The 27000-nt window shown below is 39.9% G+C and overlaps 2 protein-coding genes across 2 annotated transcripts; both read left to right on the top strand.

Moving 5' to 3' along the window:
* Positions 1–643: 643 nt before the first annotated feature.
* Positions 644–6424, top strand: LOC104220564 (mannose-P-dolichol utilization defect 1 protein homolog 2-like). The gene is made up of 8 exons (XM_009771451.2): positions 644–950; positions 2363–2516; positions 2986–3058; positions 3205–3271; positions 4040–4099; positions 4761–4821; positions 4909–4950; positions 5968–6424. Exons 1-8 carry the CDS (start codon positions 795–797, stop codon positions 6069–6071), a joined length of 717 nt encoding a protein of 238 aa, XP_009769753.1. The 5' UTR covers positions 644–794; the 3' UTR covers positions 6072–6424.
* Positions 6425–10107: 3683 nt separating this feature from the next.
* On the top strand, positions 10108–10962 carry LOC138879486 (uncharacterized). Its single transcript, XM_070159098.1, has one exon. The coding sequence runs from the start codon at positions 10108–10110 to the stop codon at positions 10960–10962; it is 855 nt and encodes a 284-aa protein (XP_070015199.1).
* The last annotated feature ends 16038 nt before the right edge of the window (positions 10963–27000 follow it).

Below are 27000 nucleotides of genomic sequence, written 5' to 3'. Positions count from 1 at the left end.
GCAATAACATATGTTCTTTTATAGGACTTAGCAAAACTCTCTAGACATTTTTACTGTTTAAAGGGTGCTGAATTAAAAATAAAAAGATGGCTAGAGTATAGATCCATCAACTATTCTACAACAACGTAAAAGAAATCAAACAAAGGTAAAGAAAATATTAATCACACGAGTTGAAAGATATACCAAGCTGGGACTCAAGAATAAAGTCAATCGAAGATTAAATATTCAAAAAAATAAATCTAAATTATATGAAAGGAAACATATTTAATAAATTGTAGTTTGCTACTCATAATCGCTAGAATACTTTGTGTCTTGCTAATAAAGATACTTGAAATAACTTAGTTTAAGTAGAAGTAACATAATATGTTTTAGGAATTAGTATTTTGAGTTTAATTACTTGTTGGCTTGTAATAGTTTTCATAATTCCAAGGCTCAAAGAAAATTTAATGCATTATTATTTTTTAAACTTACTAAATAAATATAATTTTTACATGTAAAATTTATTCGGTACGGTTCGGTATATTTTTTTTTATATAAAATAAAAAACCTACCATAATTATCGGTGCGGTTATATATTTATATAAAAAGCTACGGTTTCTTAAAAAGAAACCTAAAAATTGATTAGGTGCGGTACCGTTCGGTCCGGTTTAGTCGGTTTTCCAATATGTGACACCCTAATTCCCGTCTCCCGAAATACCATTTAGTCCTATCCGAAAAAATCTCAAATTATTATCTGAACAATTTTCTATACATTAGGGCTTATTCAAGAACCAGTTCTTGATCCATCAACTAAAATGGTAGAATTAAAGTTTCTTGGTATGGACTTTGGTTGTGCACTTGGATCCCTTAGCAAAGGTGAATTCCCAGAAACAGATTGTTTGCTTCCTTTAATATCCAAGCTATTGGGATATGCCATTGTTGCTGCCTCCACTACTGTTAAACTTCCTCAGGTAATTTCCGGTTAAGCCCCTTAAAAATCCAGTCTTTATGTATTTATTGTGACGGTATTATTGAATTAGCTCAATTCTTGATCCAGATGAGTAATGGGTGTTTCTTAAATACTCTGAGTTATAGTCCTTTGGTTAAACTAACTTAGGTTATTTCCCTTAAGCCCCTTAAAAAATCCAGTCAGTATGTATTGTTGAGTCTTCATGTGACAGTATTATTGAACTAGCTCAATGCTGCTTAGTTGGTATATCTTGAATAGGCTGGGTTGATAACCAAATATATGAACTTTTACAGCCTTGATATAACCTGTTGGATAAACTTCCACAGGTAATTTACCTTAAGCCCTTCAAAAATCTAGTATTTTTTTAATTATTGACTCCTATTGTGATAGCAGTATTGAATGGAGTTAATTTTGGATCCAGTTAAGTTATGGGTGTTTCTTGAATACTCAGAGTTTACAACCAGTATATATAAATTTTTGCTACCATGTATGAGCTGGTCGTTCTGTTTAATTCTGCCTGATAAGATGCCCGTTCATCATAAATCAATCAATCAACTACACCTGGATCCACAAAATAAATAGGGAGGCTTTACTTGTGGTTTCCGAGCCAACTTGCCTGCACCTTGGCTATTCCACGGGGTAGGTGCTACCTTCCACCAACATAGGTACTAGGCAAACTCTACTCACTTAGGTTCTGTATCTGCTGGGATTTGAACCTTGGTCTTTGTGGTTTTCACCCACTTCATTGACCACTTGGCCATACCCTTTGGTGCATTAATAGGGTGGCTTTATGAATCTTCTGTATCTTTCACTCTCTTTAAGTTCATTTCATTCCATTACTAAATAATTTGTTTCTAGAATTGAAGGTTCCATGAACCCCACATGTATCCTTACCTGCCTATTCCTCATGTCGCTAAAAGGATTTCTTGGCAGCCTCTTTTACATTTCGTAGAAGTTTGATGATTCATTAATTGCTGTCTTTTTGTGAATATCTACTGTTCTTTTCTTTTCTCATTTTGGTACTTTGGGCGGATGTTCGGTAAGAGAAGTTGCTTAGGTTGTCAGTGGTTATCTTAATTTGTTAGTTCATTGGCTATAGTGACGTTGTTTCGAGTCTTTTTATTTTGATTAGAGACTTGTATGTTTGTGTATATAAGTGTAAGTTTTAGAGACTTTCTAGGTTTTGGATGACTCATAATTCACCTTAGAAGACAGCATTGGAATATTAATTATGACCTGAATAATAATTATCTATTTGATTGATTTATTCGCTATTGTGATGGTATCCATTAGGAGGGCATTTAGTTGAGCATTCAGTTTCTTTCCCTTAAATTCTGGCTGATGATTTCACAGAACACATGTGATTCACTGATTCACTAAGTGTGTGGTTTATGGTTTCTGTTCCTTGTGCAGATACTTAAAATTTTGCAACACAAAAGTGTTAGAGGACTTAGCGTTGTGGCCTTTGAACTTGAACTAATTGGTTATACCATTGCTTTGGCATATTGTCTTCACAAAGGGCTTCCATTTTCAGCTTTTGGCGAGTATGCTTTTCTTTTGATCCAAGGTACATTTGACATGCCAATAATACATTGATTTGATTCTTTAGTTCCTTTGGCCATATCTTGAGAAACTAGGGGCATTGCAGCTTCTCAAATCTGCATTTTGTGTGGGTGGTTGTTTGAAATGATTAGACATCGCTTTCTCTTCTTCAACTTCTTCGAGCAGATGGTGCATTACCTTCAAGAAGCTCTGCAAGAGCCTTTAATCAATGCTTCTTACCGCAATTTCTCATTCTCGTGTTTTCCTTTCATAAAAAATCCAGTTAAAGAGTCTAGGGAAAGGGAGCGGACAAAAATTGGGTGTCAGCTTTCAGGACATTCACGGCAGATTGTTTTCTATGCTATTGTGATTAGTGATTCCTTTGCGGGTGGAGAGCTTTAGCTTCAGTCATGGCAGTTTAAAATCTCATTTTCATACTTTCAGATGGCTGGATCAATAGTTTTAATATCTATTGTTTTTTTTCCTTTTTGCAGCTATAATTTTGGTTGCAGTTATCTACTATTTTTCTCAACCTTTGGGAATGAAGACATGGATGAAACCATTACTGTATCCTAATTCCAGCCTGCTCCACCTTTTGGTTTCATGATAGACATTCCCATTTACATGCATATAAATTTAATTGAGCCATTTATTTTAGACCACTTATGTTCCATGGAATTAGAATCTGCAGTTCCTCCTGATCTAGTAAACAGATATTGTGCTGTTGCACCGACTATTTTGGCAGGTCAAATTGATCCCGTTCTTTTCGAGGCTCTATATGTAAGTGATAGCCTTTATCTTTGGTCTGTTTTCCTAGTTCTATTTGTTTTCTGGGATAAAACATTCCAAAAGATTTACGTTTCTCTTCATTAACGGGGTCCAAATGAACACTTTACCTTTGCTCATTTTTGTCTGAAAAGTATGAGAAATAAGAGAAAACATTTGGGAGAATGCGTGACAAGTCTCTTATGCCTAGAAGTTCTTATGGATGATTTATGCAATATACATAGTACTTCGGATGTGGGATAATATATATGATGCAACTTTATAACATTCTAACACTCTTTCTTAAACTCAAGGTGGTTAAGTCACCTTGAGTTCGCAAAACTTGAACTGCTGGTTAGTTGCAGCACTCATACTGCAACTGTTGCTGGAATAGTTGCTGGACAGAAATAGTTTTGGAACAGCGACTGAATAGTCTCTGGAATATTAATAGAATAGTGCTGGAACAATCACCGAAAAGAGGCACAACTCAATTGGAACAGTCGCTGGAAAAGATACAGTGAAGGAAAAATCACCGGAAAATCTACAAGAAAAGGTGCAGTAGTGGTCACTGTAAAGAAACCAGAAAACTGAAATTAGGAAAGAGAGAAACTTTTAGAGGCTTGATACCATGTGGGAAATAGGGCAGAGATTGGAAGGATGCGTTAAGTATGTGTTTTATGCGTAAGAGTTTTTATAAATGGTATATACAATAAGCATGAGAATTTCTTCCGATGTTGGAAAGCATATCTAATCTGACAGGCTAACTAAACTTAATTATTTCAGGCTTCCCAACATGCAATCTTTCTCTTTGCAAGGATTCCGCAGATATGGAAGAACTTTCAGGTACAGATTTATGCCATGATGGTTCCCATTTTCATGAAGCTGTCTTTTATATGTTAAGAGTAACTGGTTTATTGGCTAAGTTCTGAAATAATGAGTTCATTGACCTATTATGTTGGTTGTTAACTACTAAATGTATTCTAGCGTCAACTGCTCGTTAAATGGTATATTTATGACTTGTCATGCATATGTCTGTGTCACACACCTTGTTTCTGTTAATTTACTTGAAACTTGACTTTATGCCAAAGCAAGTCGTGTTTATTGTGGATCGACTGGGAAATGTAATTACCCTATGTACCTCGACAATCTTTGAAAACTTTCTGGTATATGCTGTGGAAATGATGCCAATGGTATGACCGATTGAAAAGAAAGAAAGCACTGGTGGCTCTAAAGCAGACTAGTATACGTTTGATCATATTTGGGTAAAATCTGAAATCACACATGAAGTAGATGAATGTGGTGACCTGAATAGTTTTTCCTGACTGAATTCTTATGATCATTCATCGAATGATTAGCAACCACTCGTTACCATATCTGCAGTCCCCATTTATTTGATTTGCTTTCAGAGATCTTTTTGTGGCTTCATCTATAATAATAATGTTCTCTGGATTTCCTGGTTGTCACTTTATTTACGCTTTTCTTTTTGTTGCCTTGATTTGAGCAGAACAGAAGTACTGGCGAGCTGAGCTTTTTGACCTTTTTTATGAACTTTGCCGGTTCCATGGGTAAGTTAACTCTGACTGCGAACTTTTGCATGCCGATTCTCTGTTACTGAAATGAAGTTCTCATCTCCTTTACCTTTTATTATGCAGTTAGAGTTTTTACCAGCCTCCAGGAAAAAGCTCCCATGAGCGGTATCCTTTCTTACTCAGTTTGATCTGTACCTCTATATTATTTTGCAAACTGCTCCTGGAATATGGAAGCATTAGTATCTTATTTTATTTTGAACGTATAAGCTGATGCATTCTTTGTTATATTCTAGTTTTGTCAAATGTGCATAACTATGATTAGAATTCTTACTGGTATCATGGGATTTACAGTACCCACTGTGCGAATGCTAGCCAATTTTCTCACCATTATCTGCGGCTCTAGTCAAACAGACTCAGCTTGTCCACTCAAAGTATGTTTAAGATGTTTTTAGGATGAAAAAGAAAATGAAAAATAGAAAGAAATTTGAAGTCTCTACAAATGAATTTACAGAATGATATTCTCGAGATCAATACGTTCCCTTGATAGTACCCTCTTACAGATATATAGCTCATATACTCCATCCTAGGGCTTACAAGTTGCAACGAATCCTTTCACCATCTGGGATGTCAATTTACCTACTAAATAGCTACCATACCTACCTTGGACCCCATCGCTATTGTTTCGGCTATTCTATTATTGTACCATTGGTCATTTTGTTAACTAGGAAAAAAAAGGGCGGTCCGGTGCACTAAGCTCCCGCTATGTGCGGGGCCCAGGGAAGGGCCAGACCACAAGGGTCTATTGTTCGCAGCCTCACCCTACATTTTTGCAAGAGGCTATTTTCACGGTTCGAACCTGTAACCTCCGGGTCACATGGCAGCAATTTTACCAGTTATGCCAAGGCTCCCCTTTATTTTATTAACTAGGACTATTTGTAAATTATTTTCATATTTAATAGTAGACGATGAACATTTGAGATTCCTGAACAATATTCTCAAGGAAAGATTTCCACATCAGAAAGGATGTCTAGAGTTTTTAATTCAGTATGAAGTGTCCTGAGTGCCACAACTTTGTATCTATCATCTGACATATATTCAGCTTTACGTTTATCCTTGTATGATCTTTGTAATTTGATCAATCCCGCCCTTTTAACTCTCCAAGTCTCCTTAATTTGTTTGCAGTTGCCTTGGGATCTGCACTTGGTGTACTGATGAATGGTACCATCTTGAGTCAAATTATCATATATCAAAAGCCGACGCCTCAGAAAGAGAAAAAGAGAGATTAGAATGGATTTGGAGCTCACCGTCAAGATTGTCAAGCATGAAGAAGAGTTCATCCATGTAATACTCTGAGAATCTGTCATGGTTTCGCTTATTTCAAATTTTAGATTGATCGATCAGTTACAGGATTTTTAACCATAGTCTCAGTATGGGATTTTTTACATAAGTATGCTAACACATAGGTGTAACAATTGCTTTTTGTTCCATTCCTGATGGTGCTTGCAAGGAATTTGGTAAAGATGTGTTACTGGGGAAAGTATTGTCATTTGTCAACTAATCTGTTGCTGCTTTATGCAACTGGAAAAGATTGACAAAATGTAAACCGAAAATAATTTGCAAAAATGCTGCTAGTACCTTACCGTCTGTTGTTTTTACCAAAGCCAAGTGATAGAAAAAACTTTTGGGAATGATAATAGTGTTCCTTGTCATGGGATGGGAAAGGACACATGTCTCTGTTGACGCATCATGAGAAGTACCAACTAAACTCCCCTGTTTGGCTTAGTTGATGTGTGTGGTAAATAAGTATTGGTAAGCACTTTTTTCTGATAAGATAAATGAAATATCCCTAAACCTGTTAAATCTATAAAGGAGCTGATTACCATAAGATTTTAAATTCTAAATTAATTCACATACAAAATTATTTATATTTGAATTTAAACCGATTAGCTAAGATAATATGTATTTCATAAATTTACTCTCAGAAGATTTGGCAATCCCACATTCCTAACTACAAAGTTTTTTTTTTATTTAATAATTGTATCACCACTTTACTTAATCTGATTGCTAAATGGTACGTGCACGATTGCTACAGCAACAAATTACACAAAATTTCAGTTCTAGCAAAAAATAAAGAAGGATATTAAGTTTAAACGGGAGGATTTAAATTTATGTTTATGTAATCTTAAAAGGTTGGTGCTGTAATCAATTTTCGAACTTATCTCCATATATGAACCAATTATTGTCTAGCCTTAGCTTCTGTTAAATACCAACAACTTAACGTCTTTATCAAGGAAGAGGAAAGAAAGAGTAGAAGAGCGCTATGGAGAAGAAAAGAGAAGGAACCACAGCATAAGGGTAATGTTGGAATTATAAAAATAATAAGGGATAGGATATTAGAACACTTGGTCAAACATAGATACGCCTTCCGTCATTGATTGATTACGGAATTTAAGAAAGTAATGAAAGCTTTCAAGTTCTTGGTATTAAATTAAAGATGTGCATAATATACCAAAATGTCATTGAATCATATGGTCTTAAAAATGCCATGTGTAAAGTTCAAGTTAAAAAGTTATTCCATTCGGTCCACAATAAGTGACCAGTTTGCTTTTGGCACACCCATTAAGAAAAACTAAATTTTAGACGAAAATAGTTAGTGTGACTAAACTACCCTTCATTAAATGTTGCACCTGATAATAAGTTAAATCTAGGTAATTTGGCAATTGTTTATACTCCCACTTGATTATATTCCAATATCATAATATGGTTAATTGATGAAAAATAGGCTCTAATTGTGAATTGTATATATTGCAGGATGAGGAGCCTAGGTGATGCCTTAAACAATTGTGATTGGAACCATTTTGGAGCAAGAAAAACCCCTCAGAGCTGAGTACGCTTGAAGACGAGGAACAGAAGTGATGAAACACAGAACTGGACATGCGCGCCCAGGTGCGTGACCGCACTACTTTTAGCGCGTCTATGACAGAATCTCAGCCAATTAGCGCGGCCAGATGCGCGGCCAGGCGCTAGTCCAAAATTCGGGAAGAGTTATTTTGGGGTAGAATTTGAAATCTGGAGGAAAACTCACTTAACCTATATAAAGTCAAGCTCGCCCAAGGAAGAGAGAGGAGGTTTTTCATAGTCTAGTGCAAGAAATAGAGAGACAAGAGGCAAGGAGGAGATTTGACCATCAAGTTCTTCTTTTCTTCTCTTGGTTTTTGCTATTTGGGATGAAATTGAATCTATTTGTGATGAACACTAGCATGAGTAGCTAAAACCCATTGTTCTAGGGTCATAGGTGAAACATGAATGTTGTTGTTTGAAGTTCAATTTGACAAAGTTGGTTTATCATATTGGGTTGTTTATTTAATTCTACTTTTAATTATTTTGCTGAGTAGTTAACAGTGAAATACTATCTACGAATCTTTAGTTGAACTCGAAAGTGGGAACTTTAGATTGCATATAGAATTAAATAGGGCAAGTTCTTGAACCCGGGCCTCGGGGAACGGATTAGCAATTGGGATAGACATATACCTAATTGCCTTGCTTGGTTGAAATACGAGAATTGTAAATGCATTCTTGTTAATCTTAATTCCATAGACATATAGGCATTGAGTTAACTTGAATAGGCGAGTAAGAACTTGACAGATTCTTACGAGTAACATTAACCCTGTCAATCAACAATCCAGGTAAATCGATTAGTCATTTTAAGCTAAGAACATAACACGATTGTTAACTAGCCTGTGACCCTGGAATATCCTCTCATACTGTTTGTTACTCGAAATTGTTATTTGTTTGGTTAATTGCTCTAGTTAGATTATTGCTTGGTAGTTTAGGTAGTAAAATAATTACATATCTATTTTGTGAAAAACCTCTTGGTTAGACAAATTAATTGAGTTTGAATTAGTCAACAGTTAATCATAAGTCTTCGTGGGAACAATACTCTACTTACTACTCTATTACTTGACGATCACGTGCACTTGCGTGAGTGTTTTTGGTCGCAACAAGTTTTCGGCGCCATTGCCGGGGACTTAGAAATTAGCTACTTGACTGAGTTGAGCTTTTATTATTTATTTATTCAAGTTTTAATTTTCAGTTCACTTTGTTTGTGCCAATACAGGTTTTCTTTTCTTGAATGCGAAGAAGTAGAAGCGCAAACAATCTCCTTCCTCTTGATCCCGAAATTGAACGAACACTTCACAGATTGAGGAGGGAGGTGGACGCTAGAACTAGAGTTGAAAGAGAGTTGGACATCGTAGTTCAACCACAGCCAATTGAGATGGCAGGTAATGAGGAACGCGCGGTGATCGAAGCCGCAAGGCCCAGTCTGGCTAATATGACTCGGGCTATTGTGAAGCCTGATATCACTGGGCATTTTGAGCTAAAACAATACATGGTGCAGCTGATCCAATCCACAGGGCTATTTGTGGGCTTACCTCATGAAGACCCGCAGAGGCACATTCAGAATTTCTTGGAAATTACGGACACTTACAATTATCCGAATGTTTCCAAGGACTATGTCAGGCTGACACTTTTCCCCTTTCATTGATCAGGGAAGCTAAGGAGTGGTTGAATAATGAGCCAGCGAATTCAATCCGTACTTGGGATGATCTGGCAAGGAAATTCTTAATCAAGTTTTTCCTCACTAAGAAAACAAAGATATTGAGGAGTCAAATTCTTGGGTTTGAATAACGAGCTGGCGAGACACTTCGTCAAGCATGGGAAAGGTACAAGAAGATGCTCAGAGACTGTCCTCATCATTGCCATACAGACGAGGTATTGTGTCACACTTTTGTAGATGGGTTAGATGATGCTTCAAAGATGAATCTTGATTCAGCTTGTGGGGGTAGTTGCATGGCCAGACCGTACAGTGAAATCCAAATCTTGTTGAATAAATTCACTGCTAATGATAATAACTGGCAAGGTGATGGTGATTCACGAAAGGCAGTTAAGCAAAAATCAGCTGGGTTACTTGAGCTCGATGAAGTGTCAGCCATGAGAGCCGATATTGCAAAGCTGGCCAATCAGATGACTAGGATAACAATGCAGCAGCCACAGACAATGCAACATGTACAACAAATGACTATTTGCTGCGAACTCTGTGGCGATAGTCATATGAGTGATATGTGCCCCACAAATCCAGAATCCATCTATTATGTGGGGCAACAGAACAGAGGTCCACCGAATCAGCATGCACAATATGGGAATTCTTACAATCCAAATTGGAGGAATCACCCCAACTTCTCATAGGGTGGAAATCAGCAGAATCAGAATCAGCATAGACCCCAAGGGAGTTTCAATCAGCCTCAGAGACCACCCCAACAAATGAAAGAAAGTACCAATGATTTGCTAAAGAAGTTGTTGATTGACAATCAGCAACTCAGGACCGACTTCAGAAATCTTGAGAGGCAAATGGGACAGTTAGCAACAAATCAAAACACTAGACCTGCAGGCGCTCTCCCCAGTGATACAGAAAAGAACTCTCAAGTGAATGCAGTTACACTTAGAAACGGGAGGGAGCTAGAGGAAGTGCCAAAGAAAAAGAAAGACAAGCCCATACCTGAGGGAGAGTTGATCCCTAAAGTGACTCACAAGCCAAAGAATGCTGCTGAAATTCCAGAGCCAGTGGAGGCCCCAAGGCCACTACCACCTTTCCCCCAGAGATTGCAGAAAAAGAATGATGATCGCATGTTCACAAAATTTCTCTCTATGTTGAGCCAGGTTCAATTGAATATCCCACTTGTTGATGTGCTTCGTGAAATTCCAAAGTATGCTAAGTACATAAAAGATATAGTGGCTCACAAGAGAAGATTAACTGAATTTGAGACAGTGGCACTTACTGAGGAGTGCACTTCAAGGGTCCAAAATAAGCTCCCTCAAAAGCTTAAGGATCCTGGTAGCTTCACGATTCCTGTGCGCATTGGTAATATTGATGTGGGTCGTGCTCTTTACGATTTGGGGGAGAGCATAAATCTGATGCCCCTGTCTTTGTTCAAACAATTGGGCCTGGGAGCTCCAAGGCCCACTACTGTGATGTTGCAGCTGGCTGATAGATCGATAGCACACCCTGAAGGGGTGATTGAAGATGTGTTACTACAGATTGAGAAATTCATCTTCGCTGCTGATTTCATTATCCTCGATTATGAGGCTGATGAACTAGTTCCAATCATATTGGGGTGACCTATCTTAGCTACTGGCGATGCAATTATCAAAGTGAGAGAGGGAAAGATGATTTTGAGGGTAGATGACGAGGAAGCAGTTTTTAATGTCTACAAAGCAATCCAACTTCCCTGCCACTATGAGGAGCTCTCAATGATATCTGTTGTTGAGGGTGATGAGCAGATTCATTATCCGAGTGTATATCTAGACGATTCTCTAGAGAAATCACTTATGTTGCTTGATAGCCTAGGGGATGACGAGGAGGTTGAGGAGATGATGCACATCCTAGATACATCTTGTGCGTACATGCAAGGGATACACCCCTTTGAGCCTTTGAATAGGCCAGAGGGACCTCCTCCAAAGCCGTCAATTGAGGAAACCCCAAAATTGGAGATTAAACCTCTTCCACCTCACCTGCAATATGCTTATTTGGGTGACTCTGACACTTTACCCGTTATTGTTTCTTCTGACTTGTCTAAATTGCAGGAAGAAAAGTTGTTGAGAGTGCTACGTGAGCACAAACGAGCACTTGGGTGGACGATGTCTGACATTAAGGGCATTAGCCCAGCCTTTTGCATGCACGAAATCCTCATGGAGGACGGACACAAGCCCAGTGTAGAGAAACAACACCGACTCAATCCATCCATGAAAGAGGTGGTAAGAAAAGAAGTGATTAAGTGGCTTGATGCATGTATTGTATTTCCTATCTCAAACAGTAAATGGGTAATCTCAATTCAATGTGTACCCAATAAAGGGGGGATGACTGTAGTAGTTAATGAGAACAATGATTTAATCCCTACAAGAACTGTCACCGGGTGGAGAATTTGCATTGATTATAGAAAATTGAACAATGTCACCCGGAAAGACCACTTTCCCCTCCCCTTTATTGACCAAATGCTTGATAGATTAGCTGGCCAGGAATACTACTGCTTCTTAGATGGTTATTGTGGGTATAATCAGATTGCTATAGCCCCAGAGGACTAAGAGAAGACCACATTTACGTGTCCTTATGGCACGTATGCGTTCAAGAGAATGCCCTTCGGTCTTTGTAATGCACCTGCGACTTTTCAAAGGTGTATGATGGCCATTTTTACTGACATGGTTGAGAGGTTTGTGGAAGTGTTCATGGATGATTTTTCTATGTTTGGATGTTCTTTTGATAACTGCTTGATGAACTATAATAAAGTACTTGCTAGGTGTGAAGAAACTAACTTGGTGCTAAATTGGGAAAAGTGCCATTTCATGGTACGTGAAGGTATAGTTTGGGGCATAAGGTATCCAAAGATGGTTTGCAGGTGGACAAGGCAAAGGTGGAAGCGATTGAAAAATTGCCCCCACCGATATCTGTCAAAGGCATTCGCAGTTTCTTGGGCCATGCAGGTTTTTATCGTCGTTTCATTAAAGATTTCTCGAATATTTCCTCTCCCTTGTGCAGGTTGCTTGAGAAGGATGTCGCCTTAAAATTTGATGTTGCCTATCTGAAGGCATTTGAGGAGCTAAAGGGAAGGTTTGTGACTGCACAATTCATAATTGCTCCAGATTGGGAACATCCATTTGAGTTGATGTGCGATGCGAGTGACTTGGCTATTGGAGCTGTTTTGGGGCAAAGGAGAAATAAAATCTTCCACTCCATCTACTATGCGAGCAAAAGTCTGAATCCAGCTCAGATGAACTACGCAGTCACTGAAAAATAATTGCTTGTCGTGGTGTGGGCGTTTGACAAGTTCAGGTCATATCTAGTGGGGACCAAAGTCATCGTCTACACAGATCATTCAGCTATCAAATACCTATTTGAGAAGAAAGACGCCAAGCCGAGACTGATTCGGTGGGTCCTCCTCTTGCAAGAGTTTAACCTAGAGATCCGAGATCGCAAAGGAATAGAGAATCAAGTGGCTGATCACTTGTCCAGATTAGAAACTCGGAACCATGTAGCTGAAGGGGGTGCAATCAAAGAAACATTCCCTGATGAGCAGTTATTGGCAATCACCTCAAGCACAGCCCCGTGGTATGCAAATTATGTGAACTTTATTGCAAGCGGGGTGACACCACCAGAATTGACACCCGATAATAGAAGAAGGTTCCTGCATGATGTGAGGCTTTACATATGGGATGAGCCATTCTTATACAGGCTCTGTGCAGATCAGTTGGTGCGAAGATGTGTTCTTGATGAGGATATGAATGTCATACTTTATAGCTGTCACGTCTTGCCATACGGAGGTCATCATGGTGGAGACAGGACCGCCCAGAAAGTGCTACAATCAGGTTTCTATTGGCCAAAATTATTTAGGGATGCACACGCCTTTGTTAAAATGTGTGACAGGTGCCAAAGAACCAGAACAATCACAAAGAAGCACGAGATGCCGCTGCAAAACATTCTGGCAGTAGAGCTTTTTGATGTTTGGGGAATTGACTTCATGGGATCGTTTCCGTACTCCAATGGTCATAGGTACATCTTGGTGGCAGTCGATTATGTGTCTAAGTGGGTAGAGGCCATTGCTCTTCCCACTAATGATGCAAATGTGGTGGTAAGCTTTGTTAAGAAGCACATCTTCACACGCTTTGGAACTCCCAGAGTGTTGATCAGTGATGGAGGAACGCATTTCTGCAACAAACTGCTGAATAATGTTCTTGCAAAGTACGGAGTCAAGCACAAAGTTTCCACTGCCTATCACCCCCAGACGAGCGGTCAAATGGAAGTGTCAAACAGAGAGGTAAAGCGGATTCTTGAGAAAACAGTGAGTGCAAATAGAAAAGACTGGGCATGGAAGTTAGACGACGCATTGTGGGCATATCGAACTGCATACAAAACACCCATAGGTACTTCTCCGTATAAGTTAGTTTATGGGAAGGCATGTCACTTGCCCGTCGAACTTGAACACAAGGCCTATTGGGCAATTAAAAAGCTGAATATAGATGGGGACTTGGCTGGCGAGAAGAGGTTGCTGCAACTCAACGAGCTTGATGAGTTTCGTTTGCACGCATATGAAAATGCCAAATTGTATAAAGAGAAGACTAAGAGGTGGCATGACAAACGCATCCAACATTGAGAGTTTGAGCTAGGGTAAGAAGTTCTTTTGTTCAATTCAAGGTTGAAGCTTTTTCCAGGAAATCTTAAATCTCGTTGGTCAGGCCCTTTTGTTGTGGTAAATGTGAAGCCTCATGGAGCTGTGGAGTTGCGGGATATGAGTTCAACTGGTACTTTCTTGGTGAATGGTCAAAGGATAAAACATTACTGGGGTGGTGACTTTTCACGTCACAAGACCTCAGTGGACTTGACGGATGCTTGAGAATGTGTTGAGTCGTGCCGCGATGTTAAATCAGGCGCTAGATAGGAGGCAACCTATTGAATTGTTGTAACCGTCGTGCCACGATGTTAAATATGGCGCTGGTTGGGAGGCAACCCAATGATAGTAGTAGTGTTAATTTTATGTTTTAGGAAGAGCTAACCAATGCAGGTGACAAAGGGCAGGTGCTAAGGCCATCGAATGGGGTAAGAACAGGTGAAAGGTTGAAGAAAAAAATCGCCCAGGTGTGCGCCCGCGCTACTGGACGCGCTAAACTGCAAAATTTCTGCCTTGGATGCGCACCTGATCGCGCTGTTGAACGCGCTACTAGCGCGACCGCGCTACCGGACGTGCATCTGGGCGCGCTAGTAGCTCTTGGGTTCTGTATTGGACGCGTTAAATCTAGCGCGCTCGCGCATCTGGGCGTGCTAGTTCCGTAAAAAAAAACCGACGTTTTCAAGTGTATTTTTAGTTTTTCATTTTTTTTATTTTGTTTATTCTTTAGACTCAATTACCCATTTCCCCTATCTAATAAACTCCCCCCCCACCCCCCGTACCTGAACCCCCCATTCAACAAAAGAAAACCCCTCCCCCATTCTAACTCAAACACAAACAAAACCTTCCTCCAAACACTCCCAAGTCCCAAACCCACCAGTCCCCCATCTCACGACCCCCCTCCAGTTCACTAGCATCTTCCCCATTCTCCTTCACCACAGGTATGATCCCTAGTTTCTTTCTTCTTTTTTATTTCTCTCTCTATTTTTTCAGATTTTTTTGGTTGTATTCTTATGCCTATGTTGTAGTAGTTGTACTTAGATTTTGTAGAGAAATTGGTGCAATATGTTGTAGTGTTGGTAGATGATACGCGTGGGGTGGAATCCCACTTGATATGTGATGTTGGTGAGTGTCAGTGGGTGATTCTTGTTCTAAAAAGTTTAAAAAGGGGTTGTTAAGGCCTAATGCCCACAAGATATTTGTGGAAAGGTCCCAATGATCGTGATTATACAGTTTGTGACCCCTTATGCATGTGAAGTCTGAGTAACCGCATTGAGTCACAAAATTTATGTTGGGCTGTGCTAATGTGTATCCGTTTTGCAGGCATCATGACTCCATCTAGGAAACGACGCGCCACAGGGGCCTCGTCGAGCAGCCAGGCTGGTTCATCTAGGCCACGAGGGGCTGCACCTGCACGCTCCTTTGATAGTTCCAAATTTGTTTCGGCCAATGCTCAGGCCCTCTTTGCGAAAAAGGCTCGTAAAATGCCAATTCCGGAGAGAGGTATTAACGTCATACAGCTCCAGAGACACTTCCCTCACATGTACGAGGAGTTGGTGAGGCAGGGGTTGCACACATTCATCAATGAGCCCGGTGAGGGCAATGCAACAGTTGTGCGGTAATTTTATACGAATGTGGTGGAGCATGATAATGGAGTAGTCACGGTGCGCCGAAAGGCAGTGAATGCTTCTGTTGAGGCAATACGGACGACCTACCAGTTGCCTCCACCTCCGGTTGGTTATGATGACTTCTATGAATACGGCCGCAACCCAACGAACTAAAAATTGGCGCGATTCTTTGAGATAATTTGTGCACCCGGGAAAGAAGTGGTCTAGATTGACTATGGGGAGAAGTTTCACTCCTCAGCACTCACCTTTGAAGGGAAGTGCTGGTTGTACCTCATAAACAACCTCTTGATTCCGTCTCATAATACTACAAAGGTCAATGGGCCTCGCGCTGCGTTGATTTGGTGCTTTGTAAATGGTCACGACTTCGACGTGGCCAAAGTGATGCATAAAGAGATATTCGTCCGCAGCCAAGTCAAAAGGTATGTGTTCTTTTTCCCTTCTTTAGTTACTCAACTATGTAGGGATGCTCAGGTGCCCGAAAATCTAGCTGTGGATGGGTTGGTGAAAAGGGAAGGCCAATTCCGTGCTGATAAGGTGACCACGGGCAAGGAGCCGAGAGTAGTAGAGGAGGAGGCGAAAGGTGGTCGGTCTACGAGTTGTAGCTCTGATGATTCGCATGATGGAGAGGATGTTGAGGAGATCATGGGGATAGCACCGCAGGCTCAGGAGCAAAATATGGCAGCAGCAGGACCATCTGGGACAGCAACATCTTCAAGAGTTGCCCGGGTGTCCCGTTTTACTGCGATGGAGGCGGAGATGGCTGGTTTGCGAACCTCCATGACTGATTTGGGCACTCGAGTAGACGTGGTAGCTGACCGACAAGTGAAGTCGGAAAAGAAATGGGCTGGCTGCGAGCTCTGGGTCGTGCGTGCCACGTCAACCCAGACACCGTCTCCTACCAGGAGTGAGCCTTCGGGGAAGTTCCTTTTCCTCACTGCTCTTTCAAATTTTAAGCTGTGGGGCCATGTCTTCATTTTTAAGTGTGGGGTGGGGATTCCTTCATTGTATGTATGTGATTGTATCAATTGACTGTTGGTTTATTTTGTTTCATTTTGCTTTGATAATTTTGATGCTGTTAAGTAGGAATTGTTGGTTTAAAATAGTTATATGGCTCGTCCCGACGATGGATCCCTATCGACGGGGTTCTTGAGGGATTGAGTCGAAAAAAAAGGGGCAAATATGTAGACTCCTCCTGATGACGGATCCTGTAGACAATTTTCTTGAGGGAAGTTAGTCTAGAGAAAACGCCACAGCAACTCCTCCTTGGTTTTTCTTTAGGCCGCGGTTCTTTTCCAAGGGTTTAACTTGAACCGGGTATAGGTAGTTTTCTTTTTATTTTGTAGATTAGGTTAATGGGCTACGAGCTAGAGAATCAAAAGAGAACTCATAGCGTTGACACACCTGAACACAATAGACCCTAGAGTCTAACGCTTAGTCTTATTTGTTGAATCTCACTAAAGTGCCTTAATTTATATGTTTGTTGCTGAATTAAATGCTCGTAACGGAGTGTCTTAATGAGCTGATCTGGAATGAGTCTTATGCTATGTGTGGTGAGGTTTTTGTGTAGTCCATGTATTGTACTTGTGTCTAGAACTTGCCCGGTATGTGAGTTGAAGAGGAATTTTAGGTGATGCTCGGTTTGAAAAATGATTTTAGGATTTCTTTGATCTTTTTGAGCTTAATTGTTTGTCACAAATAAAATTTGTCCCTAGTTAACCCTTTTGATCCTATGGACTTTTGTTTGGCACCCGCATTACGAGCCTATACTCTTTTTGTTCTTAATTGACATTGTTTTGATTCTTTTACCTCTTAAAATACTTTAATTGTGAGATGAGCACTAAAAGAAGTAAGAAGGAACTAAGTGTGGGGTGACTTTTGAGTGGAACCAATAAAAGGAAGAAAGGTGCACTTGTTTTGTAAACTAATACACCACTAGCGGAAATTGAGTGAAAAGAAGAATAAACTGGAAAAAAAGAGAGAGGAATACATTGTGTCTTGTTCCAGCTAGTGGGTATGAATTAATATAGTGCTTAAAGAAGAAGGGAGTATTTGTAGGGTGATATTGTTTATGGAAGTGAAGTGGGTTGAAGAATTTGCGCTAAAGTTGCTCATGTGATGTGTTAAAGTGCTTAAGAGGGTTAGTCCATATTCCGAAATATATCCTACCCGTCCCTTAGCCCACATTACAACCAGGAAAAAGTCCTAATTGATTTTGGGTCGAGCAAGCCTACATTAGTAGAGATTTACATTAAGGGCAAGTTTATGGTACCAATTGCATGCATGTGACTTCTTTTGTGAGGGTGAGTGATTTCTTTGATATATGTGAGCATCTGATGCGAATGTGTGGATTGAATTCAATTTTCGTTGATGTGATTGTGAGGGCATATGATTCGTGACGGAAAAGCAAGTCTTGACTTCTGTGTAGAGTACGTTGAGGAAGTATGAATATTGCATGGCACTTGAAGAGTCGACTTTTGAGGCAAGGATTCTTCACTGCTAGGCGTAATGTATGTAAATTATTCCGAGTGTAGGGCGTTAGGGGAAATGGTTGAGTGAAGGAACCTTTAGAATGTATAGTTTGATTGCTTGAGGACTAGCAATGAAGTAAGTGTGGAGTGTTGATAATAGGTTAAATCTAGGTAATTTGGCGATTGTTTATGCTCCCACTTGATTATATTCCAATATCATAATATGGTTAATTGATGAAAAATAGGCTCTAATTGTGAATTATATATATTGCAGGATAATGAGCCTAGGTGATGCCTTAAACAGTTGTGATTGGAACCATTTTAGAGCAAGAAAGACCCCTGAGAGCTGAGTACGCTTGAAAACGAGGAACAGAAGTGATGAAACACAGAACTGGACATGCAAGCGCAGGTGCGCGACCGCGCTACTTTTAGCGCGTTCATGACAGAATCTCAGCCAATTAGCACGGCCAGATGCACGTCCAGGTGCGCGGTCGCGCTAGTCCAAAATCCGGGAAGAGTTATTTAGGGGCAGAATTGGAAATCTGGAGGAAAACTCACTTAACCTATATAAAGTCAAGCTCGCCCAAGGAAGAGAGAGGAGGTTTTTCATAGTCTAGTGCAAGAAATAGAGAGACAAGAGGCAAGGAGGAGATTTGACCATCAAGTTCTTCTTTTCTTCTCTTGGTTTTTGCTATTTGGGATGAAATTGAATCTATTTGTGATGAACACTAGCATGAGTAGCTAAAACCCATTGTTCTAGGGTCATAGGTGAAACATGAATGTTGTTGTTTGAAGTTCAATTTGACAAAGTTGGTTTATCATATTGGGTTGTTTATTTAATTCTGCTTATAATTATTTTGCTGAGTAGCTAACAGTGAAATACTATCTACGAATCTTTAGTTGAACTCGAAAGTGGGAACTTTAGATTGCATATAGAATTAAATAGGGCAAGTTCTTGAACCCGGGCCTTGGGGAACATATTAGCAATTAGGATAGACATATACCCAATTGCCTTGCTGGGTTGAAATACAGGAATTGTATATGCATTCTTGTTAATCTTAATTCCATAGACATATAGACATTGAGTTAACTTGAATAGGCGAGTAAGAACTCGACAGATTCTTATGAGTAATGTAGACACCGGATTTTTGACCCTCCCCGAGAATTTTCACATTTTTAGCATAAATATGTAATTTAGGTCTAATATATCTATTTTGACTATTTTTTGCTTTATTTCGTTACAAAAAGAAAAATTACAAAAAATATATATATAAATTTTAGTTTATGTATTTCTCATAAATTTGGAAAAATACAAAAATTGCACTTTGTTTTGTACTTTATATAATTTCGAAAATAACCAAAAAATATAGTTCTATTAATGTTTTGTAGTCATTTTAATTTTGGAAAAATACAAAAAAAAATATTACTTTATATTTTGTCTTTATTTAAAAAACGAAAATTACAAAAATAGTTTTATTAATATTTTGTAGCTATTTTAAATCTTGAAAAATATTTAAAAAAGATATAGTTTTGTTTAAATATTAGTCTTATTTTTGGTAGTTATTTTGCTTAATCGGGTCCGAGAAAAAGAATAATATTCAGGCTCAAACTTACCCGCTGTTAGGCCTAATTTTCGGACCTAGCCCATAATAATCCGAGTCCGCCACACGTGGGGAACACAGACGGAATCCCATACACGGGGAACCCACCACGCGTGGGGAACACAAGTCTCGAACCCCACCACGCGTGGGGCTCATTTCCCTGGGCAAAGCTACACAAATACGGACTTGGAAAATTTTTGGAGGAGGACTTCCATTTTTTTGAAAAACATGTACTGTACATCTTCTTCTTCCTAAAGAAGAAGAAGAAACCCTATGGACCAAAACCAGAAACCCCCCAGCTCCACCATCGTCAACCTATCAGTCCGTCAGCTTCCTCCAACGTCCGAACCACCGGCGACCATAACCACCAGCTCCCTTCGTCGCCACCATCTTCCAACCAGCCCCACGACCACTTCTCCTCCCCCATCGTGACCAAAACCATCGCAACCAGCTTCCACTCCTCCATCGTCGCTACAAGCTACCAGACCAACTCCCTCCATCGTCGTCCCCACCGTGAAACCCCCATAAACAAACCCTACTGCCCAAACTACTAGCCCATCACCTTCTTCTTCCGTGAAACCCATCACTACTGTCGCAACCATTCCTCCATTGAAGCCGACGACCACAGCTGTTGCTGCTGCGTCGTCACTGCTTAAACGACCCTCCACAGCTGCTCCGTCCACCAGCCAAGCGACCCTCCATAACCCCTCGACCCCATTCCCTCGCATCCAAACACCATAACCAAATAGAAACTAGTCGCAAAACCCCCCCACGCATAGCCCGAACAAGAACCAACAGTTCCACCATTTTCAGCCTAACGAACAGCTATTGCTGCGTGCCAAGCAGTCGTTGCTGCGTTTCCGAGCAGCTGTTGGATTGCTGCGATTCTGCCTTGCCGAGTTTTCTGTTTTCCGTCGAGGTCGACTTTGGTCCGAGCTTTCTGTTTTTCCGGTGAGATTGCTTTTGCTCGTCGAGTTCCGGTACGTCGAGGTTGTTGTCCGAGGTTTCGTCGCAAGTCCAACGCATCGGACGATAATATCAAGTAGGTCATCTCTGTCCGTGTCCTTCATATTTGCTGTTTAGTAACATGTACATGTGTTTTGTTGAAATACAATCCTAGTTCATGCGAATAGTATGCAAATGAGCGAGACATATTCATGTGATGTTTGTAAATTGCTATTTCCTGTTAATTAACTCCGTATGATATTGAAATTTGGTCGTGAATGTATTTCCTTTGTTTCGTCATGTTAAGTAGTTATTCGACATTTTGTTTCTTCATGCTCAGATTATTGTTATCCAAATATTTGTCATAATAGAGGTTTGCACATATTCTGAAAGGTGTTAATTATTTAGTTTGTCTTAATAGTTGTTTATACATGTGGTAGTAATGTTGAAATTATAGTAGCAATTTTAATTCCGCGGAAAAATACCCGCTTCATCAAATAAGTTCAATTTATAACCCATGATCTCGCGAAGTAGCAAAAAACGTAGTTATTTTAGCCTTGTCCTGCTTCTAAAAGGAAAAAAGAAAAATAAATAAATAAAAAAAACGAGACAAGCTTCGCCAAAAAATAAAAAAATGTACAGATTGTGGAGCCCTCCCAAAAATATATGTATTAAATACTTAGATTCCGGGACGGGCCGTTTAGCAAATTTCACGGCCCTACCCAAAATAATAATGCACTAGTTGCTTTAGGCGCGCCTTTAATAATTTATCCTCCCTAACTCGGGTGCACATTTATGTGACCCAAATCCAAATCTCAGCGGAGTTGAAATGTGTCTCTAAATCGCGGGTACATTGATTGTAACGTGGTTCGAGATGCATGTCCACGACGTTGCAAATTCCTTTAAAAAATAAGAAGGAGATGAGCCTCGCCGAATAAAAAATACGAATTGCGGGGCCCTCAGTAAATACTTGTTTTAAATTACTCAGAATTCAGGAGGGCCGTTTAGCGAATTTCACGGCCTTCCCGGAATAATAACGCGATAGTCTCTTTAGGCGCGTGTTTAATAATTTACTTTCTTAAACATGGGTGTGCATTTCATGCGACCCAAATCCAAATCCCAAAACATCAAATAAAATGTGTTCCGGATTATGGGTGCATTTCATGTGATGCAGTCCAAAGACATGTTTTAAGCGATGTTCACATTCCTAAAAAATAATGATAATAAAGCGGTAAAAGATAAAATTTGCACATGGTTCATAATTGTATTAAAAATCAGATAAATAAGCCGAATATAACAGTTGAGCGACCGTGCTAGAACCACGGAACTCGGGAATGCCTAACACCTTCTCCCGGGTTAACAGAATTCCTTATCCGGATTTCTGGTACGCAGACTGTAATATAGAGTCATTCTTTTCCTCGATTCGGGATTAAAATTGGTGACTTGGGACACCCTAAATCTCCCAAGTGGCGACTCTGAAATAAATAAACCAATCCCGTTTCGATTGTCCTTTAATTGGAAAAAACTCCCTTGCGCCCTCGCGGGTGCGGAAAAAGGAGGTGTGACAGCTCTGGCGACTCTGCTGGGGATAAATGACCCAGAACCACTGGTTCAGGGTTAGAATTCGAGCTTAGACAAATTGTTATATTCGGTTTTATCTTATTTGTACATGTTGAGCCTAATGTGCTAAATACTGCTTTTACCGCTTTGATATTACTTAAACTGAACATATAAACTGTGCTGAAACCTTTCTCTCCTTACCTCCGGGGAGAAGCTCGCTGGACGAGACTCCCTATTCTGTTAGTGTCAATACCTGAAATAAGAAAGAGGTCGGACAAGTTACAAAGCCGGACGATCTCGCGGGTCCCCGGTACGTAGCCCCCTCCTCGGCTCGAGTTGTCCGCTCGGGTACACAGTCTAGAACGAAAACCGCTGCTGGAAATTAAACCCAGAACCGCTGGTTCAGGGCTCAAGGATTCGAGCTTAGAATAATTGTTATATTTGGCTTTATTATCTGATATATATTACATGTTTTGACATAACATACTAAATGTTGTCTTTTACCGCTTTGATATTATCTGAACTGTATATAAACTGTGCCGAAACCCTTCTCTTCTTACCTCGGGGGATGTGCTTACTGGTTGAGACTCCCTATTCTGTTAGTGTCATACCCTAAATAAAAGAGGCTCGGAAAGTTTCTAAGCCGGCTGGCCTTTTGGTTCCCGGAAAGGAGCTCCTTCCTCAGCTCGAGTTGTCCGCTCGGGTACACTGTCTAGAACACCGACCCAGGTTTTTGAACCTAGTATAACAAAGCCACATGCCGGATCCCTAGTAGGAACGTTTATTTGCATCATGTGCATTTGACTTAGGGGACTCAACACAGGGGTTGGGTCCGTCTAGGACAAGCAACCTGAAAATAATAGACCAGCTTTTGGCATCCTATGTGCTACATGTTGTATTTAGTCAAGGGCGAATGGGTCATTTGGTCATTTCCAGCATGATGTTATTTTAATCAAAGCATGGGGAACATTTGTGGAATCCAAGAAGCCTTGGAATTCCCTATGTCCCCCACGCTTGCTTTTTGGGAAAGCACATGGGGAACATTTGTGGAATCCAAGAAGTCTTGGAATTCCCATATGTCCCCCACGCTTCATATGTTGGGAAAAGCGCATGGGGAGCATTTGCGGAATCCAAGAAGTCTTGGAAATCATTATGCCTCCCATGCCACATTTTTTTGAAAATAATAATAAATATAAAAAAATAAAAATATATATAAAAAAAAAGGAGCATTGAAAATTCAAAAAGATTTTGTATGTTGTCATCATTCTCCAAAAAATTAGAAAATAATAGTGTAGAGATGTAGCTACTTATTTTTAGAAAAAAAAACAATGTCCAAGTAGTATCGAAACTCTGCCGAAATTCTGAAAAAAAGGGAATGTTTTATGTTAGTTTGTTTGATCGTTATGAATGAAAAAATAATAGCTTATTTTTGTTGTAAAAAAAAAATAGAAAATGGAAAAGGGTCTTCTCAAAAATAGTTTATTTGTCCGAACTACGCGGGTTTGATTCTCACCGGATGTGAGATACGTAGGCAACCCTCATCGGGTCCAACCCCCATTTTGCTAAAAAAGCCAAAAATAAATAAATAACAAAAGATATATGTCAAATTTTAATTTTGGTAATGTTGTTTTGTCATAAATAGCCGAATGTTCCCGAAAGGGACGCCGGAAGGCTGACTTGGCATAAACAGCCACCTTTGGGTCATTTTGAGATATGGACCCACACAGCCTTAAAAATCTTCGTCCCCGAGGCGCTGACGGACCGTGTTTGCAACATCAGGTTTTATTATAATTTGAAAAAAAAAAACAAAGAGTCAGGTGAATACCGCTTGAATTTTGTCATAATAAGCCGAGCCAGCTTCGGCCGCGTCTTAAACCGTTCTTGCCGAAATAGCCTTAGAGTATCTTTCAGTTGTCGAAAGGTTGTTTTCGTAAAAGAATGGACAATTTGGTAAAGTGTCAAAATAATCCTCCCCGGCCTCAAAATTCATATGAAGTTTGACAGGGGCCACATTTGCAAAAATAACCGTTTGGTTGCATTTGACAAACGGGGAAAGGAAGCTGGCCGTTGTTTTTGTAAATCTTTTGATTAGAATATGCGGGTTGTTTGATTTTCAAGTTTGTAGGTCATCTTTAAACCTTCGAAACCCAATTTGTTTTATTATGAAAATTGATAAAGAAAAAATGTTTCATTGCTTTTACCTTTCATTTTGTCCGAACTACGCAAGGTCTGATTCATGCAGGGTCATGATACGTAGGCAATCTCCATAAGATTCTACCACGAAAAAAAAGAAAAAGAAAAAAAAAGAAAAGAAAAGAAAATAAAATAAATATATATATATATATATATATATATATATATATATATATTGATAATAATAAGGACCGACTGAGTTCATTCTAACATATTTGGTTTTGAATTGTGAAGAAAGTTGAAGTGGTCGGTTTGTGCCTCAAAGAAAAATGACAACTAACGTCGAAGCTGTTACAAGTGCTCCAGAGACTCAGAGTCGGAGGGTTCCTCGTCATGAGTCACAATTTGCGACACAACAAGAGCAGTACCACTCTCCTGAGTACCACTCGTACTCGTTTGATCTTGCTGCAAAAACTGAGAAGCCTGCCCGAAAGATGGTACAGGAAGAAATGACCCAAAGAGTGAAAAGCTTAGAACAATGGTTGGAAAACATGCAAGGGTTGGCAGGCCAAAAGAGTGTTGCCTTCAAAGATCTATGTATGTTCCCCGATGTCCACTTGCCGCCTGGTTTCAAGACTCCCAAATTTGAAAAGTACGATGGACATGGAGATCCCATAGCCCACCTGAAAAGGTATTGCAATCAACTGAGAGGTGCGGGAAGAAATGAAGAATTGTTGATGGCTTATTTTGTGGAAAGCCTTACGGGAGTAGCCTCCGAATGGTTTATGGATCAAGACACGTCTCGCTGGTATGTCTGGGATGACATGGCACAGGCCTTTGTCAGACAGTTCCAATACAACATCGACATTCCCCCAGACCGCATTTCCCTTTCAAACCTGAAGAAGAAACCAAGTGAAAGTTTCAGGGAATATGCCATAAAATGGAGAGAGCAAGCAGCTCGAGTTAAGCCACCCATGGATGACCACGAGCTAATTATTGTCTTCCTTCAAGCGCAAGAGCCAGATTACTTTCAAAACATGGTGTCCGTAGTTGGCAAAACCTTCTCGGAAGCAATCAAAATTGGAGAAATGGTAGAGAATGGTCTTAAGATAGGCAAAATTATAAGTCAAGCTTTTCTTAAAGCCGCAACTCAGGCTGTCCGGGTTGAGTCAGATAATCTTAGCGACATAAATGAGGAGATTGAAGAAATCATGATGACATCAGGGTCTAGAAGAGGTCCCAGGAGAACATCTCGAAGGTATGAGCAGCCTCCACAGATTTTCTATGGCTCCCCTGAGCAGTATTATCCATCTCAGGACACTCAATACTCTGTCGCTCCACCTCAGTATGTTGTCCAGCCACCAAAACACCCCAGGAGGCGAGCACGAGCATCACAAAATCTCCAGAAGTCTCCACAAAATTTTCAGGTGCCCTATAACCCACAGCCAAGCCAGTGGTATAAAGGGGAACAAAGGTTGAAAGATAATTTTACACCAATAGGAGAGTCCTATGAAAGCTTATTTGAGAAATTAAAGAATCATGACATGATTGCACCTATTCCTCCAAATCGTGTGGACCCACGTGCAAGAAGCTTTGACCCTTCTAAAAGGTGTGAATACCATTCCAACGCCCAGGGGCACAATGTTAAAAGCTGTCGGGATTTGAAAAGAGAAATAGAAAGAATGATCCAAGAAGGGTAGATTGTGATCAATAACGGTGACATGGAGCACTCGAACCCTATCGAGAACTTGTTGATAGAGGGTGACGATGTTGAAGCGGGTAATGGTCTTGGTAGTATTGATGCAAAGCTTAGTGGCTAAAATGCCAATTTTGATAAAGTGGGAGGACGTTTCGTTCCTTGGTCAGCAAGAGAGAAGCTTGTGGTGGCTCATTTTGTTGTCATTTCTGTTGTTCGGATTATTAGGGTTATAAGTCGGATGTTGTCTTGTCCAGTTTGTTTTAGGATTTTGTTCTGGATTGTTTTGTTTGTTTTGTTATTTAAACCATTTCACCGGTAGTCTAATACAAAATCCGGTCTTTTATTATTTCCAGTCATCTTTTTGTTTAGTCCTTTTATCATTTTTGTTCAATGCCGATTCTAGGGACATGACATGCGCACCCAGTTTGGGCCTAGTCTTAAAAGTTAATCATAAAACCCTGGGAAGGTGATCAAAGCATTTAAAGGAAATAAGAACGGTTTGAGATTATTTGGAGCCCGAGTCATGTGGAACTGGGGCAAGTTAAACACAAAGAAAACCGTTAAAGAAAGATTCGCCTAAATTGGCATGAGGGTCGTTCATAATAATGAGAATGAGAGTGTCGCCCAACGGTGCTTTAGAAGTGACAAATGAACAAACAGATGTTGAATATAATTGTCAAGTCCAGCACCATCAGAAGAGACTACAAATTTAAATTGTGTTGTTTGCACTTGGCATGTTTTGAAGACTGGAATGACGAAGGCATTTTGTTCTGCTACCTAAACACTTTATCCTTCGTTACCCCTTTTGAGCCTTATCTATTTTTTCTTTCATACCCCTCGTTCGGAATCAGTAGCAACGACTAGAAAACACAAGCGTGACAGGTAAACCAAAAAAAAAGAAGAAAGAAAAGAAAAACAACAAAATGAAAAAAGAGAAAAAGAGAAAAGAAGAGAAAAATGATAACA

The sequence above is a fragment of the Nicotiana sylvestris genome, chromosome 10 (assembly GCF_000393655.2).
Source record: "Nicotiana sylvestris chromosome 10, ASM39365v2, whole genome shotgun sequence".
Taxonomy (NCBI): Eukaryota; Viridiplantae; Streptophyta; class Magnoliopsida; order Solanales; family Solanaceae; genus Nicotiana; species Nicotiana sylvestris.
Note: the sequence above shows the minus strand (reverse complement) of the source record. Positions and strands in the feature narration are given on the sequence as shown.

Bases quoted from the DNA above. Each gene is read 5' to 3' on its own strand.
- LOC104220564 (XM_009771451.2), top strand. From the start codon at position 795: ATGGTAGAATTAAAGTTTCTTGGTATGGACTTTGGTTGTGCACTTGGA. The intron at 3,059-3,204 runs GTATCCTAATTC...TCTAGTAAACAG, and splicing joins ACATGGATGAAACCATTACT to ATATTGTGCTGTTGCACCGA. The intron at 4,100-4,760 runs GTACAGATTTAT...TGATTTGAGCAG, and splicing joins AGATATGGAAGAACTTTCAG to AACAGAAGTACTGGCGAGCT.
- LOC138879486 (XM_070159098.1), top strand. From the start codon at position 10,108: ATGAAAGAAAGTACCAATGATTTGCTAAAGAAGTTGTTGATTGACAAT.